We start from the raw sequence: 19,804 nt of genomic DNA, 5'->3' as shown, positions 1-19,804 counted from the left end.
GAGAAGGGATAATTGTTTTTTGCGCTCTCTTATTGGTCAAAATTCGGTTTAGATGTGCTTTATTTAATTCTCGCTCGTAATATTGTTATAAAAACGCTTAATAATCGAGCGTTTTCACCACAATGGCACAATTTTATTGCTTTGACCTGGACTGGCAACACTGAGCAGCAAAAATTTACGAATTTTTAATATTTTTAATGCCTAATTAAAATATTTTGCATAAAATATGTCGCAACGGTGGCTAATTTTCATATCAATAAAATTTATTACGATGTTAAAAAATATACTAAATGTCATTTTTGACATGAGGTCCGGAATCATTGTTTTTTTTCAGGGCCCAAGTTCGCTCTCGGCGTCCCTGAGTACATGTAACTATTAATGTATAAGCTACATTTCACACAAAAATTCTTTTTAGAGTTTCACAATATAAACTAATAACTACAATACGAAGGAAATTCAAAGCATATGATTGAAAAAATATTGCTATTATATTAACCCAGATCGTTGAAATACCCTTATGCGGATTTCGACCCACGAGTGACCTATAAATACACGAGCTCAATACTGATTTTAAGTGTTAAAATATTTATTTAAGCTTGTACATGTGCTCGCAGTAATAATGAATATTTAAATGTACAAACTGAAACCATTTTCAATTAAAATGTTTGTGTTTTAAAAAAAGTTTTATGGCAAACGTGGTTCAGAATAATAAAAATATAACGCTTTTCTTATTCGCAATACTGTCAAAACATTACGTTTAATGACAGTACGTTCATTGAATATTTTAATGACGCGACATTAAGCTTAACGATATTTAGACGACATCTTATAAAATATTCTCTTAAATTTGTACTCAAAGCTAATATTCAATGAAGCACTTGATATGCTATTCTTATACAAAGTACCGAGAAAAAGAATATTAAAAAAGACTTACGAAGGTAGTATTTGGCATTAAGGTCTTGCTTGAACCATTCACGTGCAACAAGCTGATTCCTCCCCATTGATCTCTGTACACGAGCTCGTCTCCTGTAATAATACAAAAATAATTAAAGCATTAACCTTGTCGTTACAAATCAAAAGTTATTACGTCACCTCTGACGTAGAATTACGAAACACTTAATTAGTACGCGCCGAACTACGTTTTGGTACGTTGCGCAAAAGTTTAACGTCAAAGTACTCTTTTAATTGCCACAAAAATTACAGAACGCGTATAGATGGCTTCATTAAAAGCGCGCAGCCGAAAACTCGTTACCAATTATTTGGGAAACTCGTGCAAAATTTTCATCGCGTCGACAAATTGAAATCGGAAAGCGGAGGAGTTCAAGTTCGATTCGTTACTTGCGCTAATCGGAACGTTGAAAGCTCAAAATTTCAGATTCGCACGCTAAAGCACAATTGAAAATGAAAAATAATTTTATTTTGTTAATGTGCCTGATTTTCTGACTTTTATAGCATTTATGCATTTTTATTTTTAATTATTGTGATGTTTGAATACCACACTTTATCGAAAAGATCATTGCATAATAATTTTTCCAAAAGAAACTAATTTTATTCGTTGATTCAATTTTTGTTACATGGAACAAAATTTATAAGAATATAGTAGATTGTAAAACAAAAAGTCAATATAATTTTAAAAAGGAATATCGTTACAACCCAAAACCGTGGTTTAATGATGATGTTAAAAATGCTATAAAGAAAAGAGATGAGTCATACAAAATTTTTCAAATATTAAAAACAGAACAAATAGATTATAAAGTCTTTAATGAAAAATGGAAAACATACACACAATGTAGAAATATGGCAGTCAAAGTATTAAGAATGGCTAAAAAGAAATGGTATGAAAAATTGATAGATGAAATACAAAATGATCCAAATAAGATGTGGAAATCAATAAAACAATTAATTAATCCAACTCAGCAAAACGACATAATAAAAATGGAAATTAATGGAAATATATATCAAGATCCTTATATAATAGCAGAAAAAATGAATACATATTACATTGAGAGCATAGAAGAAATTGTGAATTAATTACCAAGGATTAGTAATTTAGTACAATATAATAATAAAGCAATAATTGTAAAATTTAGTAAATTTAAATCAGTATCATTAGATGAAATTCATAACATAATATGTAAATTTAAAAAAGGAACTAGTACTGATGAACTAGATATAAATATAATTAAAGAAACATGGGAAATAATAGGAACTAAATTAAATTATTTAATAAATAAAGCACTCTCCTTAGGAGAAATTCCTGAAAATTTAAAGATTGCTACTATTGTACCTATACCTAAAATAAAAAATAGTAAAAAAGTTGAAGAAATGAGACCAATCAACATGCTACCGTGTATAGAAAAAATAATAGAAGAAGTAGTAATCAAACAATTAAAGGAATTTATTACTTCTCAAAACATAATATGTGAACAACAATCGGGATTCAGAGAAAAGCATTCCACTGAAACTGCATTACAAGTAGTGATAAATGATTGGCTGTTGGCTAAGGATACAAACAAAATCATTGGAGCAGTTTTCTTGGATTTCAAGAGAGCCTTCGAAACAATAGACAGAAACATAATGTTAAAGAAATTGGAGAGTATAGGTATAAGTGATATAGTTTTAAGATGGTTTAATAATTACTTATATAAAAGAAAACAAAAAGTTAAAATAAATAATGTATATTCTGAAGAGAAATTAGTGTCTTATGAAGTACCACAAGGGTCTAAATTGGGACCATTGTTATTTGTTTTGTATATTAATGATATAGTTAATAACGTGAAAAAATGTAAAATTCATCTATTTGCGGATGACACATTAATGTATTGCATAGGTGATAACATTAAAGAAATTGTAAATAATTTAAATAATGAATTAAGTATATTAGAAATATGGTTAAAGAATAATGTACTTAAATTAAATGAGAATAAAACTAAATGTATGTTTATTAATTATAAAAATGTGTTAGATAATAGTACCAAAATAGTAATAAATAACTCTAGTATAGAAATAGTGGATAATATAAAATATTTAGGAGTAATTGTTGATACAAAATTAAATTTTAAAGAACATTGTAATTACATATTAAAAAAAATTAGTAGAAAAATAGGTTTATTATCTAGATTAAGAAATATATTAAGTATAAATACAAAAAAAATAATTTACAATAGTATAATATCGGCCCATTTTAATTATTGTGCAACACTAATAAATATGTTAAATAAATTAGATAAACAAATGTTGCAAAAATTACAAAATAGGGCAATGAGAGTAATCTTAAATAAAAATAGATTAACTAATTGTAAAAGTATGATTGATAGATTAGAATGGTTGAATGTTTAAGAAATATTGAGTATGAATGTTTTAGTATTTATATATAAGTTAGAAAATAATATATTACCAAAATATTTTAATAAGTATTTAATAGGAAATAAAGATGTACATAAATATAATACTAGAAATAGAGAAAATTTAAAGAAAATTAAGTATAAGAAAACGAGTACGGCTAGGGGAATTATGTACGGAGGTTTTGATTTATATAATAGTCTTTCAAGAGAAATCCGAAACAGCAAAAATATAACGGGTTTCATAAATGGAATAAAAAAACACCTTCGTACATATAGAAATAAATTATAATATTAAGACTTTATTATTGTATATTTTCATTTTTTCTTTCTGTTATGTATGTATTTTTTATATATTTTTATATATGTTTACTAAATTTGTTAGATGTAAAGATTAGCTATTAAGCTAAATAAATTAATAAAATAAATAAATAATAATAACCTGGTTATGATGATCGATCTTTTGTGAGATTTATGAATTGTTATGGCTACTTTATATTCATTTCTTTTATAAACAAAAAAATCACGATTAAAAAATAAACGACCATAGACGAAAAAAATACTTATAAAGAAATTGGCAATAGATTTGACAAAAAATTGTAAATAGTCGCAAAAACAGTGCTAAAAAATATACATGCACATCATGGCTTTAGGTTTAGACTATATAATAAATTTATAAATATTATTCCTTCCTCAAAAATTAGCCAATCAGTGACTCAAGATACAAAAAACAGATAAAGTTTTTGTTCCAGAAATAAGAGCAGAAAATCAAGAGTATGCTTCACTGACAGTAATAAACCAATTTATGTGGTACATAGACGCCAGTGTTAAAAAAAATGTACGGTCCTGATTGCAATTAGGAAATTTAGATGCAAATTTAGGTTTATATAAATAAGTAATTATTTTAATTTATATGTAATATTACAAACATAAAATCTGTGAAAAAAATATTTGGTGCTCTTATATTATAATAAAATATTGCGTTTGAGAAGCTGGAATACTTTTATAAAGTAGGTTTAGTATTGTTAACGCTATCGCGGAAAACTGTATATGTATGCATGCATGCGTACACGCAACGATGATGAGCGTTAACATCTTGGATGGACTATACATATATGAGCTTATTTTTTAAAAATTAAATTAAGACCATTCTTGCATAATTATTAAAGTTATTATATAGCTGTTTAAAATGTATATTTTTAGTGATACGAATAAATACACTTTATCTTTGTCACAGTTCGTTAATAAGCAAATAATGGCATTATTTAAAATTGAATGTTTCCAGTTAGGAAAATATGATTATGTCACGATTCGAACATTATACTTTAATGAAATATTATCACGATCAGTGTTTAGTGTTGAAACACAATACGGCGAAGGTATTCATATGGGGCATATATATTATAATTCAACGCTCGATACATTTTGCTTATCGGCTCCCAGCAGGCATCGGAATAGCTCTCAAAAATTGCCCAATCTTGTAAAATTATCCAGAAAGCAAGCCCGATAACAAAATTTTATGTATCGAATCCTAAACCCATCCCAATGTTTGGGGTTTGAGATACCGCAAAACGGCGCCCCGGGATAGTTACCGAGATTGCACTGGCTTTGCGAAAATTTAATAGATTTTCTGTAACGTCTCCGCGCATCTGTATCTAAAAGTCTTGACGTATAAAAAAGCAACCATTAAATGTTGTAGCTATGTAGTATTTACTTGGGGCAATTGAAAAGTTTGCAACCTAATATTGAAAATTTTTATTTTAAAATATAAGCTCTTTCAACTTTAACAAAGTTTATTCAATGATTTTCCACTACTCTTATTTATTTATTTATTTATTTATTTATTAAAATTATAACCATCGTGACCTGACAGGCAAACCTAATGCGTCACGATAGTCAAAAGTACTAATACATCATAATACATACAAATATAAACAAGACAAAACAACAGACACAAATCACCTCAACAGGTGTGCATTGTCCCATACGAATTGAACCAAAACTCCATAAGTGCAAGAGAAAATGTCAATATTACTATGGACAGAATTGAGCAGATAAATGGCCTTGGCCAGAGAAGAGTTGGCAAGTGCTCCAGTTCTACACTTAACAGGCAAGAATAGTGGACGCGACCGAGAACTATATCCACCTTCAGGAGCCCACATTTGAAGCTGCTCGAGCACTGAAGGATTGTCTACGATGCCCTTGAGCAATTTCCAGAAGTGTTTAATTACATAAACACTTCTGCGAGTCGACAAAGAAACGTATCCCAGGGCTCCCAAAATAAAAGCACTGGGAAACAAGAACGGATAATACCCGTATTCCTTCAAGTATAAATATCGAAGAAATTTACGTTGTACTTTTTCCAGCTTCAATTCATTACATTGATTCATTACGCCTGGGATCCAAATGATGGAGCTAGTTTCTAGTATGCTGCGGACTAGAGTATCATAAAGAGTGCGCAATACTAAAGTATTTCTGAAGTAACGCGCATTTCTCAAGATAAAACCGAGCATTTTTAAGGATTTGCTATGAGTCTCTGCAATGTGCTGGCTAAATTTCCAACGTTCTTCGAAAGTCACTCCTAAATCCTTAGTTGAAGAAAACCTTTCGAGAAAATATCCGCCTAGATGGTATGAATATTTTGCCGGCGTTAACGACCTTGAAAATGAAATTGTGTGACATTTCTTTACACTGAAAGGCAATTGGTTATAGCAAGCCCATTTCCATATAGAGTTGAGATCCTCCTGTAGGTCGAGGGAATCAGAAATCGAATGCATTTTCTTGTAAATTTTCAAGTCATCTGCATATAATAAAAAATCTGAATGCTCTATTGCTGTTTCTATGTCATTAATGAACAATAAAAACAACAATGGACCCAAATTGGATCCTTGAGGTACTCCAGTAGGGGTCTTATATCGTTCTGAAAAAGAGTTATTTTATGTTATCTTATGCTGGAAAAGCTATTTCTATACTAGCGTTTCTAGTTTATTACCGCATAAGGTTTTTTACGGTTTTGAAATAGTTTCACAAGTTATAAATCGATGAATAAAGTCAATGATAGTATTTTTTTCTTAACAAAAATATTCGTTAACTTACTTACCTCGCTATGTTAAATTTCATTAATTTCAAACCATAAACAACTTTTACTAACAAAGTTTTTATTCAATCGACTTGAAGTTTTCCAGCTGTTTATAAAAGAGATATGTCAATATACCGCAGTTAAAGTTTTAAGTATATTAGCGACAAAAGTAGTAAGGTTTTCAAATTACTAGATATATTGGCCTCTTAAATCATCGATTAAACAAGTATTTGAGATTATTTTTCATTGTGCGATTAAGGCTTAACTGTCAAGTGTTATTAAGGCAATATCTCACTTTAAAAGTTATCGATTTTCCATCAATTTTATTTACAAACTTTATTGATACTTTGTTTGCCATTTAAAATGCCAAAAAATATTTTTATTGGGTTAGGTATAAATTTAAAATGATATAAAATTATAATTAGATCATTTATAAAAAATATAATAATTAATTTACAAATATAATCAATACCTGAGTTGACACATAAAAAATAACTTCATACGTCTCTCCTCGCTTTCATGAATAATCACGCATCGATAAAAATTAAAAGAGAAGAGCTATATATAGTATCAGTAGCTCCTTTGTGTATAAATAATCTCTATGAGTTAGATTTAGCCATTTTTTTAATACATAATCTAATAAGAAATTAAAATTACAATTATATAATCCCTAATTCTGATTTTACAGACACGAAAAAATTTTAAATCAATAATAATGTATTAGTCATTGACTTATACCACTAATCTATCGGAAAATTGTGTAAATGTATTGTATAAAGTAAGATTCCTGCCGCTTCACAGTGAAAATGCACGGTGCATACCACAGCATTCGTATTTTTTGCTACTACTAACACCCATTGCTATATAATCAAATTTTGACCTAAGTTACTTCTTGATATTTTCAAAATTAAACTATTTTTAAATCATATGATAATAAGAGTATGCATAACTATATAATTAAAATGTATATGCATAACATAATAATTAAAATTTAATAGCAGAAAATGAAAAAAAATCATTGGCTGAACGGCACAAGTAGCCAAATAGCTCTGCACAAGCACCAGACCCAGTGGGTGAGTAATTTCCCTTTCGCTCGCACGCGTGTTAAGTGACGAGAGTGAGTGAGAGATAAGAGCATCGTTCCCCACGCGTGACATGTCATCGAGCGGTTACAAATCATATCATTATTTTTTGTCATTACAGCTTTATCCAGAGGGTTTTTTTAAAAACCAAATAGATATTAATTTTTGAGAAATATTTTTGTAGCACTCTTTATTATTGTTGTTTATTTTAACAAATATATCATACAAAAAATGCTACGATAAAAAACTTTTACTGTAACCAGCAAATTTTTTGACCTAATATCGGGCTGTAACCTTTTATAGTGACCTTTGAAAGCATTTATCTTGTTACAGACACTTATTGAGCTTGCCCTTTCTCTATAAATTATATTGATGGTGTAAAATGTGAATTTGCCAACTCTATAATTTTACACTTTACAGGAAAGACAAAACATAATGTGCGTTATATTATCATAACAATGAAGGTATAAAGTGTTCTTTATGATTACTGGTTATTTTGAAGAGTGATAATTTTATAACATATGTATCAGAATAGTTTTATTTTATAATGGACCTAATTTAAACTTGACAAATATAGTATTAGGGTTTAAAAAACTATGCTACAGTTTATGTAACTCAAAAAATATTTGCCATTTATATTAGTTAACTTTCAATTACTTAAAATAATTACCATAGAAACTGATTCAAATTCAGTGTTTTAACCTTTAAATTTCTAAAATCGTTCACATTTTAAATAAGTTATGACTTTATATTTTTAATCTGGTGTCAGACGTAAGCCAATTTCATAAACCGGTTCTCGGATAGTTTTCCATTACTTAACCGGGTACTTAGTTCGGTTTCGGGTAATTTTTGTCCATTATTATGTAATAACACAGAGATATAATTTATATTATATACGTATATTATAAATTAAAATATTTTTTTTTTCGTATTTTGCTTTACTCATATTTAATTAAAAATTTTAATTAAAACCGATGTATAATTGTTAACATTAAATTTATTGCTTTATATACATTATATGCATAACTTATTTTTTTTCTAATTTATTAAAAAGGTGATTTATCATTGCTCTTATTTTTTTCTAAGAGTAATATTTTAAAAATAACAATTTTTTAGTGTCGAATTTTCGATAAAAAAATTCTACAGAAAAAATAATATTAAATTTAATATATAATTGCATAATGAACCTATTAATGTGTAATTGTTATCAACAACATATGTATGTATATATTGTATTTACACATATGATTTATTCATTTAACCAATAATATATATTTTATGAAATTTAATAATTGCTGTAGACAGGGAAAATTTTATAAATATGATTTTATGATTTAAGATTAAATATTTTTCTTTGACCTTTTAAGCGCTGAATTATTTTCATAAAAAGTCACGTAATTAGTTAATTATGCAATAAAAATTAAATGTTATGCTTTAAATACAATTTTTTTGTATGTTTATATTTATTCTATGATGCATCTACATATATTCACCTTCAGGATAAAATCTTTCATTGTAGTTTTTACTGTAGAATTAACTAATTACGTGACTTTATGGAGTTATATTTAGAAAATTAATTCAGCGCTTAAAAAAATATATTATTATTTATTGAGCGTGGGATTTACGCTTAATAAATAATACTCTGGAATAATAGTATAATTAATAATCTAAAATAATAATATAATTAAAATAAATATTAATATGAACTTCGCACTTAATAGTGATTTATCTGCATCTAGCACATAAAGGGTTAAATAATAGATTTAAAAGTTAAGTGATTAAGAATGTATGGGTGTATAATTATTTACACAAAACTTTGAAATTCACTGTAAAAGAAGGAATTGTCAACAGTAATTTTATTTGAATGCTGATAGCAAAAATAATAATATTATAAAAAAAAGATGTATAATCATATTATATTATTTCTTGATTATTGATTTATATGAATTCAATTTACAGAATACAATTACATTTAGAGAATTTAATCTGGGAAACAAAAAGCGAAGGTTCAATAAATATATAAGCAAAAAGAGTAAAATTAAAATTGGTGCTTCAAAATTAATTACAACGGTAGCTAAAAAGTTTGTTACAAGGTATCAGATTTAAAATATTTGTAGAATAATGGAATAATCAATTTGATAGCACTGCATATTAAAATAATGCAATTTTTATAAAGTTTTATCTGAAAGAAAAAAAATTTAGTCATTATAAATAATTTTTTAAGTCCGCAGACAAGATTCAATTTTGTAATGAAGCCGAATTAAGATTAAAAGAAATGGCTAAGAAATATTTCAAAACCACTCTTGTGTGAGATAATTTGAATATATAAATTTGAATATAAAAATCGTAAAAGCACGTGAAAGGGCTCACCCGTCACAATATATTGTTGACAGAAAAAATGTGTTTGGATTAATAGAAACCTAATGAAGCACCGATCGTTGTCAACTCTCGCGGATTATAAACTTGAAAGCATCATAATAAGTTGAATGAGAATTTTTTAATCTTCTATTTATGAATCACCTAATTCATATGCATAAAAGGGAAGAATAAATATTAATCGATAGATAATAAGCGAGCAAGACTCTAACGATCATTAATTACTGACAATAAATAATAACAATAGACTGAATGAGTCAAAGGTTTTATAGAAACTTTATGAAGCGCCGATCATTGTCATTGCCGAACTCTCGCGGATTATAAACTTGAAAGCATCATTACATTTTGAATCAAAATTTTTTATGAATCACCTAATTGTACAAGCAGACATTTCTCTATTTATATTAAAAATGTAAAGAATAAATATTTTGTGTTACTTCTAAATCGATATTAATTACCTAATCATATAATTTATTATGTGTAATTGGAGTATTAAAAAAAGTTCGCATCACCTGCTAAAGAGCTGATCAACCGATGGATAATAGACGATCATAAATCATTTACGGTAAATAATAACAATTATTTTTATATGTACAACCGTCCCCTGAGTATCCCGTGTGTATTTTAAGCAAATACTCCCATTTTTTTAAAACATTTTAAACAACCTAATTTGAATATAATTTTCTTTAGTAAGCTGCTTGACAAAATGTGAGTTCCGGCACATTTTTTGTTTAAAAAAGCCCTGCTATTATTTATTGTATTAATGTTATTATTATACACAATTTTTAACAGTAGTCTTGCCTTTGTATTCTATTCAGAGTTAGCCTGACAGCTGATATTCGGTTGAACACTATTGTTTAGATACTTTTAGGTTTATATGATGAAGTATTATTTTTACTTTTTCCATATTTTCTGAAAGAATAATTAATAATGTGATATTTAATATCTTATACACTAGAATGGTGAGAGTAAATTGCATTGTTTCAGTAATTTTCACTCAAAGGTGGAGTTACCTTATTTAAACTTAAGGCCATTTATATGCTACATTATTAGTGGTCCAATTCCACTTGGTTCTGCATCGTCAGTCCAGGAATTTAATTGCTCGCTCTACACAAATGTCTGCAGCACAGAAACCATAAATACTACCAAGACGCTCAAACCTCATATTTATTAACCTGCATAACGCTTAATTTGACTAAACCACATTCGTGGTATTTGGAAACATCCGACAACTGCATGCGCCTGCACATGCGCACATTGCTCTCTCTCAATGGCTATTTTCACACATGGCAAAGCCATCCGTGCGTGTATTAACCCCGCCGCAAGATTATGGCATATTTTATTCTGCCATGAATTCATATTTCATGCAGAAACATTCGCGAACATACACATCATATAATATGCATTAAGTTGTAAGTTTCCGCTTCTAAAATTACCATACATCAAACTGTGGGTTTGCGGTTAAATATCAAGGTGCATATCCAAAATATTCCCGGTGGAAAAAAAAACACATGATACATGTGTCGCATAGCGTATTTTATGTTTGTCTTAAATAAGGCAATATTTGACAAAATTAATAGAACACAATATTTTCAATGAAATATTTGTTATAGTGTTTTTTAGACAAGTCAATATTTTATTTGTAAAACTTTGGTTTACAATATTTTGCGTTAGAAAGCTTTATTTAAACAAAGTCGCTTTATGAATCAACTCTCAATATCAATAGGAAGTGCCTTTATTTTTTTTATTTTTTCTTTTGTTATTCTTCGGGAATTTTTCACAATTGTGCGAAAGCTTTATTGAGCTTTAAAAAGCTTTTAAAAAAGCCCCTTTATAAATAACTCTCAAAATCTATGCCAAGCTAGAAAGATATGTTTCGGTGGCTGACAAATAACAAAGAAATCATAGTCGGAAAAGTATTGATAGATTTTCGTTCATCTGTCAGAATCTAAGAGCTTATGTTGCTCATCTCAATAATGAGGTCGTACACAAATCAAACATTCTTTTTAATAAACTATTTTTTTTTGAGTGATGCAATTAAGATCGACCTAAATTTTAAAATGATATTGATGCTATAAATTCTGTGAATTCCAACCACTTTAATTCAAGTAAAATTACGCTATAAGTTATTCAAAAGTATATAAATACAAGTGATTTGTTGGCAATATCAAAGTGGCAACATACATATCAACACATTAGATTATATCATCACACCTTAACCCTTAAATGCATTATTTAAGCGCTTATAACTCAGTCTACGTTCAATATAGGAACTCTATTGCATAGTGTAACATATGTGTAACAAACGCCGAGCCATTGTGTTTTCCAATTATTCCTATAGATGTATCTTTACGCGTGATAATGCCATTTTTTTAAAAAATCGTTGGGTGCAGATGTGTCACATTTTTGGAAATTTCAACATTTGTTTTCATTGGTGCTAGTAGATATAAAACAAAATAAAATTAATTTATATACTTCAAAAAGGTTAATTTACTTTGGATTTATATTTTTTGCAGTAGTTGCATAAAATAAACAAAACATGCAGTTATAGACACTGGCCCATATTGACCAAGAGGAACAAATGCAAAATGCAAATATGCAATAGAATTTCACAAACAGTGTGTGAAAATTTGCTGTGGTCTTATGTTTTAATAAGAAGAAAAATTGCTTTAAGAATTTCTTTATGTAAATATTTTTTGTATGTTTTTAATTTTAATATACTTTGTTCGCGTTCTGCATGCAACATTTTTTATATATATAATCCACAAGTAACCCTAAATATTTTTTTAATTATTTTTGCCGTCATTTTCAGCCTAATTCTTGTATAAAAATATTTTTATTTTTGAATTTGAAAAAATCATGCATTTAAGGGTTAAAGAATTTCATGGTAGTAAAATTATAACTGAGCAATTTTGTGTTTCATAAAGTGCATGTAATATGAAAAAAGTACTGTATTGATAATGTTAGATATAGAAAAAGCATTCGACATCGTTTGGCACGAAAGCCACAGATTATTTTATACACATAATACGTTCAAACCTAAAAGGTCAAAGTTGTGTAGTGTAGCTAAATAATATACTGCGTAAAAATCTAGCTGGAGTACCGCAGGGTTTTTCGTTAGGGCCGTTCCTTTTTATTTTAATGAATAACTAATGACATTACCATTTAAAAAAAATACTGACTTATCGGTGTTAAACCAATTACATTTAGGTTTAAAAATCCTAGTAAAATTAAATAAGTGATAAATAAATTTATACAAAACTAAAGTAGTTAGAAAAAGCCAAGAAACAGTGAGACGGATGTTCCAAAAATAATGCGACTCTGATTGAGTACTGTTTTTTGCTTAATTACTCTATATTTATAGTAAATATTTGTGAATAACGATAATGACATATTTATGTGCAACACGTGTAAATAATTAATTACATAAAATTTGATTAATTTGTAACATGTGGCCATACTAATTTATTCGTTGCTTATTTAAATAATATGACCATTAGCGGCTGTTAATTTGTTGGTCCCAATACAACACACAAAAAACATTGCTTTTAACTCTTACAAGAGCACAAAAAAATGCATTAAATGCAGGTCAAGCGTTAAATATTTATTCTATAACTCAGGTGCAACGGACTTGCTGCTATTGCGGCCCTAAAACTGATATTTAACCGATAATTATATATTTGTAATTGGTAATGCATACATTTTTAAGTAATGTAAAATTCTAATTTTACACTTTTTATACTTTTTATATATATAATAATTTTATTTATGAATCCAGTTATCATTATTGAAGTTGTTTTACTATGTTATAATTTATGATACACTAATGCTAAATCTAATTACATAATTATACGTTATACGAGCGATGTTTACAAAATTCTGAAAATTTTGTTTTGCTACTGAAATGGTATGTGAACACGGAACATATGCGTATGCTTATTAGTATTAACATGTCTACTGTTTATTATTATAAAAAAATAACACGAAGTCAAGTAATATAGTTTTTTATGTACACTTCTTCAAAGTTTAATTCAATTCAGATATTTAAAAATATTTTTTTAATTACAATATAGGGAAATGCCTTACAAATAAATTCACTACGGTCACTATAGCAAAAAATACTTATAGTACTAAATTTTATATTGGGCTTCCGACCTGGGTACCAATATCCTGTTATTTTTAACAGATACAGGGCTATTATAATTTCAATATAATATCTGATTTCTTCATATGAAATAAATATCTGATGCAAAATTCTCCGGCTATTCTTCTATTTCCCAAAACCTATTTAGAGATTAATTGGGTAGTGAGAGCGGTGTATCAAAAAGGGACAGGAAATCCATATTTAACAGTATAAAAGTTTTGATTTCAATGTTATTAAGTCATTTCAAAATCCTCAAACATTTGCCTTTTGAAAAAAAAAATGCAATTATTTTCAAAAAATATACACGCCATACTCGGAGGACGGTCGTACACAAAAAAAAATCATTTAAATCTATTGTTATTTTTTTACTGTCAGTAATTTATGATTGTTTTAGTATTACTTGCTCGTTATCTATCGGTTGATATTTATTATTCACTTTTACAAATATGAATTAGGTGATTCATAAATATATGATTATACAATTTTATGATGATTTCAAGTTTATAATCCGATAGAATTGCCACTGTTTGGCACTTCATAAAGTTTTGTTTGATTCATATTAGAAACACATTTTTGCTGTCAACAATATATTGGGACGGGTGAGCCGTTTTGCGTGTTTTTACGATAAACAAATTTATATATTTAAATTATCCTACCCTCACGGACAAAAGTCAAAACAAGAGTGATTCTGAAATATTTTTTGCTATTTTTTCTATCCTACTTTGGTTTCATTTTTAAAAAATCAGCAATTTAAAAAAATATATAAAGTCTTGTGTATGTAATGCAATGAATGTAAAGCAATATATGTAGTAAAATATAAATGTATAATGTTATAGCTTTCTATATCGATCATTATCTCTTGTTTACTTTAACGTTATGTGTGTACATGAATATTTCGCTTAATAATTTTACATCGGTTTTAATTTTCTATTCAATTTTATTTTTATAATTAACTTCTATTTGAGCAAAATATGAAAATCACATATTTAAGTTTAAAATATACATATATAATACGTGTCGGTATATGATGATATCCTAAAATTACCCGGTTAATTTATGGGAAAATACCCGAAAAGCGGATGAATTAAAAAAACCGCTGTTGATTAAAAATATTGGTCATTTAATTTGCTCGTCTTTTTCTGTTCAACTATACTTTGATCCAGAAAAGACGATTTTTTACCAGATAAGCAGCATCAGAGAGCAATGGTAAAAGTTGTTGATTGATATTTATAAATTACCATATTGATCCCAGTGTTTTTTTTAATTTATTTAGTTTCTGGGAGAACGGAATTAGTACTTCATTCAAAATTATAATTCTTAAATAGATTTTCCATATCTCACGGTTGAATATTGTAGTGAATATTTAAAATAAATCATTTACAGTGATTTCTATTGATTTTAAGCTTTATTAATGGTATTAAGTCATTTAAATAGAGGTCACTAATTCATAAAGTTATTTTTCAGTCTGGTGTTTCACCACTTAATTAATAATTGTTGATTGTCTTTACGCTTTTGTAAAGCATAGAGCTAATGAATGTTGCAATGGATTTTTTTTAATATCTTAATCAATTTTTGTGAAGTTTTGAATAACGTGGCTTATTCACAATTATTTTTTTAATGTGCGAGAAGGAATTAAAGACTTTGGTTTTTGGAAGGAAGTTTTTGGTAGGTGTGCTAAATCTAAAAGCACAAATAAACATTGAGCTGACTAATGTTTATTTGTGTAGTAGAAAAAGAGCCTTAAATATGATGAATACATAAATAAATAAATGTGATGAATACATAAATGAATAACATAAATAAATGTAGGTGCTTTGTAAAATAGACGTGTGGTCATTTAAAAGAATATTTATTAAGGTTTCATATAACTTTTAGAAACGTCAAGATTTTCTGCTAATGCCTGATGAAACGTATGTTAACATAATTATATTCTTTAACGCAGAAAGAAAATAAAATAATACAAGAATTAGTAGTGATCAAAAAAAGCATTTAATTTAATATGCGATCATCAGAGTATTTTGTAATATTAAGGAGATGATTATTATAGATTATTTACCAAGAAGAGCTAAAATCAATCAAAATCAATGAATAAATAATTATTCATGTTTCACAAGACAAACATTTTCAGTTTCTTAATGAAGAAAAAATAGTAATACATGAGTGGACGAACATAAAAATTATTGTCAGTTAGAGCATAGTCTTTAATATGGATAACGTTTTAAAATGTAGATTAAAATTTAAAGAATGAATAAGAAAATTTCAGGTTATTTTTTTAAACATTTTAAACATCTTGTATATGTATATAAATAGATTTAATTAAAAATTATTTCGTCAAAGTAAAAATATTAAAAAACACTTAAAACGTCACATTTCATGGTTAGCATTAAACTGTAAATATAAAAAATTGGTACATACCTGATATCCATGTTCCGTTAAATCTCAACGGAACCAAATCACCACCCAGCAGATCTTGGATCCTCAAGCGCCTCCCTCTAACCCTTGGACCTTCCTCGGGTGGAGTCAGTAGCACCACCGACGTAACTATCAAAGCCAAAACAGTGACGATGACCAGGAGGGCGATGAGGATGCCTCTCCAGTTTCGTTGGTTGGGTGCTGAAACCAGCTCCTGGAACAAACGGGAATTACACCACACCACTTAAAAGGATGACACTAATTGAATGACAAATCACTATAACAATTGGATGATACTTGAGACCGGAGTGGAGAAGGATAGGGACAAATTGAAATTTATGCAAATTCGAAAACCTTTACGGTCCACGGTGCGTGAGGCTAAGTCACCAAAATGCTATTATCGTCGTCTGTTTTGGTCTGGATAAACCGTAATTTACGCTCGAGTAAATTGTGTTATATTTTTTAAATATACAAATTATTTCAGCTATAAATCTGGCCAGTGAAGTGCTATATTTAAAGAAGAGAAAAAAATAATGTATAAAGTTTTCCGTCAACGCAAAGTTTTATTTCGCTACATATTTGTGTATTTATCATTACTCGTCGACGAATAATGAAAACACGTTTTATCGTAATTGTTACAGATATTTTAAATATATTAAAATTTATTTTTTATAAAATATGATTCATAAAAAGTTGTAGTATTTCTTAATATAGTTATATGTAGCTTTATCTATTATAATGAATATTTCTTTGAAACTGTTGAAAGCTAAAATATATCACTGTACAAATTCTAAGTCATTGATACCTAATGTTTGCTTCGGTATATATGCATTATATATTTTACCATTTTTTAATTTAAAGTATTTTTTAATTATATTTTATTAAAAAAAAAATACACATGTACAGGCGGCTCTCGACTTTCGAACGTTCGACTTTCGCACAATTCGCTATTTCGCACATTAAAAAAAAACATTTTTTTTTAATTTAATATTTTTTTTAAAAAACGTTTTGATAGCGGTGAATCTTTTGCTTCAATCGGACGTTCGTATGATACAAACAGGTTCAATTTTGCAAAATAAAAATATTATTAAAGAATACATTCAAAATTGTGGAAAATTAAGATATATTTCCACAATCTTTAATGGTATGTTTCCAAAAAAACACAGCAAAAAAAAACATGGATGAAATGGAAAATCTTTGTCGTCGTAGATCGATGACCAACATCAAAAATATGTCCCTCTGAGTATTTCAATTATTCAAGCAAAAGCTCTTAGTTTGCACAAAGATTGGAAGGATAGATTAAAAAAATATTTTAACACGGTTTTTCAAGCAAGTAACGGTTGGTTTTACAATTTTAAAATAAGGTATTCTTTTCATAATATTAAATTTACTGGAGAATCGGCTGATGCGGATAAAGATGCTGCAAAAGAATTTATTTCCTAATTATCCAAAATTATTGAAAATGTAGAATATTCCTCTAGCCAAATATTTAATGTAGATGAGACAGGTTTATTTTGGAAAACTCTTTAACAATGAAAAATATAAATGAAGCCTTCACGCACCTTGACAATTTATTAAATATTATGGAAGATTGTGATCCTAATGGAGAACGCATATCTCAAGTGCGTGGGGCGATCAATAAAAACATGGCATGTTATAAAATACTATATGAAGAAAAGAAAAAGAATAATGGAACTCTTGATAACTTTTCAAAGGAAACACCCGCAAACCCCACTTAAACTTGTCTCTTAAACGCCTCTTAAACACCTTATATTTACTTGATAAATAAATATTTTAATACACACACAATTTTAATTTTTTTACTTCCCTCGACTTTCGTACATTTAACATTCGCACACATTTTCAGGAACCAATTATGTGCGAAAGTCGAGGGCCGCCTGTATACTAAAGTAAGCAGGTCTGCCGAGAGGGGACAAATTTACGGAGCCCGTTTTTTAAAAAAAGTTAAAACCGACATCAAATAATGAATTTGAACTGAACTAAAGTTGTTTGAAATATATGTACTAATCTATCTCAAGTATAAGTTCCTTCAGCCCTTTTTATACATACAAGAAATATAAAGAGCGGAACATTGCCTTCAAAAGCACCCACTTTTTTAATGGACAGATTGTATTTTTTGATGTGGCTCCTTTTGTGTTAAATTTGTTTGCAAACTATTGTCTGATTTATTGCTTTTTAAGCGTTTAAAAAATATTAGACATCAGAGAAAATATTTAACAAATGTAAATTAGTATCAGTAAATTTAGGTATTTACTTATTTTTACACAATTACTTCCATTGTTATTTATTTATTATTATTTTATTTTACATTTATAGTAAAATAAAGAAAATAATCAGATTTTATATATTGTATTTGTATGTTTCAATAATTTTTTGCAACACTTTTCTTTTATTAAATTTCAATAATTTATTTTACATATTCTTATTTTTATATGTATTAAGTTTTTTTATATATCAATTTTGAAGCTTTAAATATTTTTTTCATAAAATTAATATATTTTTTTTGTAATGTTAAATTATTTTGTACACTTTAATTTATTGGCATTATTTTATATAAAAAATATTTACATTAATATATGCTTCGTTATATGTGTAAATATATAACTAACTGCGGTACCTTAAAACCGTTAAAAATCAACCACCGTACATGTACGGCGATACCGCTCATAAGGTTAAACAACTTATAGAGCAATCTAAGAAATAAAAATTCAGAACGTCACCGATCCTTTTTATTAGTTAAAATAATATTTAGCGCGCGCAATAAATTTTCCACTCAAACGTGAACCAATTAATTACCAACGATACCCCGTTAACGTAACTGAGAACGGCGTTAAATTAATCTACGGGCGGTGTTATAGAAATATTTACGGGCATTCCAAATAAAATCAATTAATGGTTATTGCTCAGATTGAGAAGTACAATATATCCACAAATCAAAGAATTTTAATAGTAGGAAACTATTATATATTATCATCGGGATTCAGAGAAAAGCATTCCACTGAAACTGCATTACAAGTAGTGATAAATGATTGGCTGTTGGCTAAGGATACAAACAAAATCATTGGAGCAGTTTTCTTGGATTTCAAGAGAGCCTTCGAAACAATAGACAGAAAAATAATGTTAAAGAAATTGGAGAGTATAGGTATAAGTGATATAGTTTTAAGATGGTTTAATAATTACTTATATAAAAGAAAACAAAAAGTTAAAATAAATAATGTATATTCTGAAGAGAAATTAGTGTCTTATGGAGTACCACAAGGGTCTAAATTGGGACCATTGTTATTTGTTTTGTATATTAATGATATAGTTAATAACGTGAAAAAATGTAAAATTCATCTATTTGCGGATG

General features: G+C 27.9%; 1 protein-coding gene across 4 annotated transcripts in view; it reads right to left on the bottom strand.

Annotated features, from left to right (window-relative positions):
- The window catches only part of Dpp10 (Dipeptidyl peptidase 10), a 174,427-nt gene that overhangs the window by 55,994 nt on the left and 98,629 nt on the right, over positions 1-19,804 (bottom strand). For 3 of the 4 annotated variants that reach the window (XM_088192148.1, XM_088192151.1, XM_088192150.1), the window contains exons 3-4: positions 16,438-16,648; positions 935-1,026 (exon numbers count right to left, since the gene is read on the bottom strand). In XM_088192148.1, coding sequence (XP_088048274.1) covers positions 935-1,026; positions 16,438-16,648 — 303 coding nt within the window. The remainder of the gene's footprint in view (positions 1-934; positions 1,027-16,437; positions 16,649-19,804) is intronic. The other variant, XM_088192149.1, reaches the window with a different exon arrangement.

The sequence above is a fragment of the Plectrocnemia conspersa genome, unplaced genomic scaffold, assembly GCF_051122295.1.
Source record: "Plectrocnemia conspersa isolate PC_06_02 unplaced genomic scaffold, ASM5112229v1 ptg000009l, whole genome shotgun sequence".
NCBI classification, from domain to species: domain Eukaryota; kingdom Metazoa; phylum Arthropoda; class Insecta; order Trichoptera; family Polycentropodidae; genus Plectrocnemia; species Plectrocnemia conspersa.
This window is presented reverse-complemented; position numbering and strand designations above follow the sequence as displayed.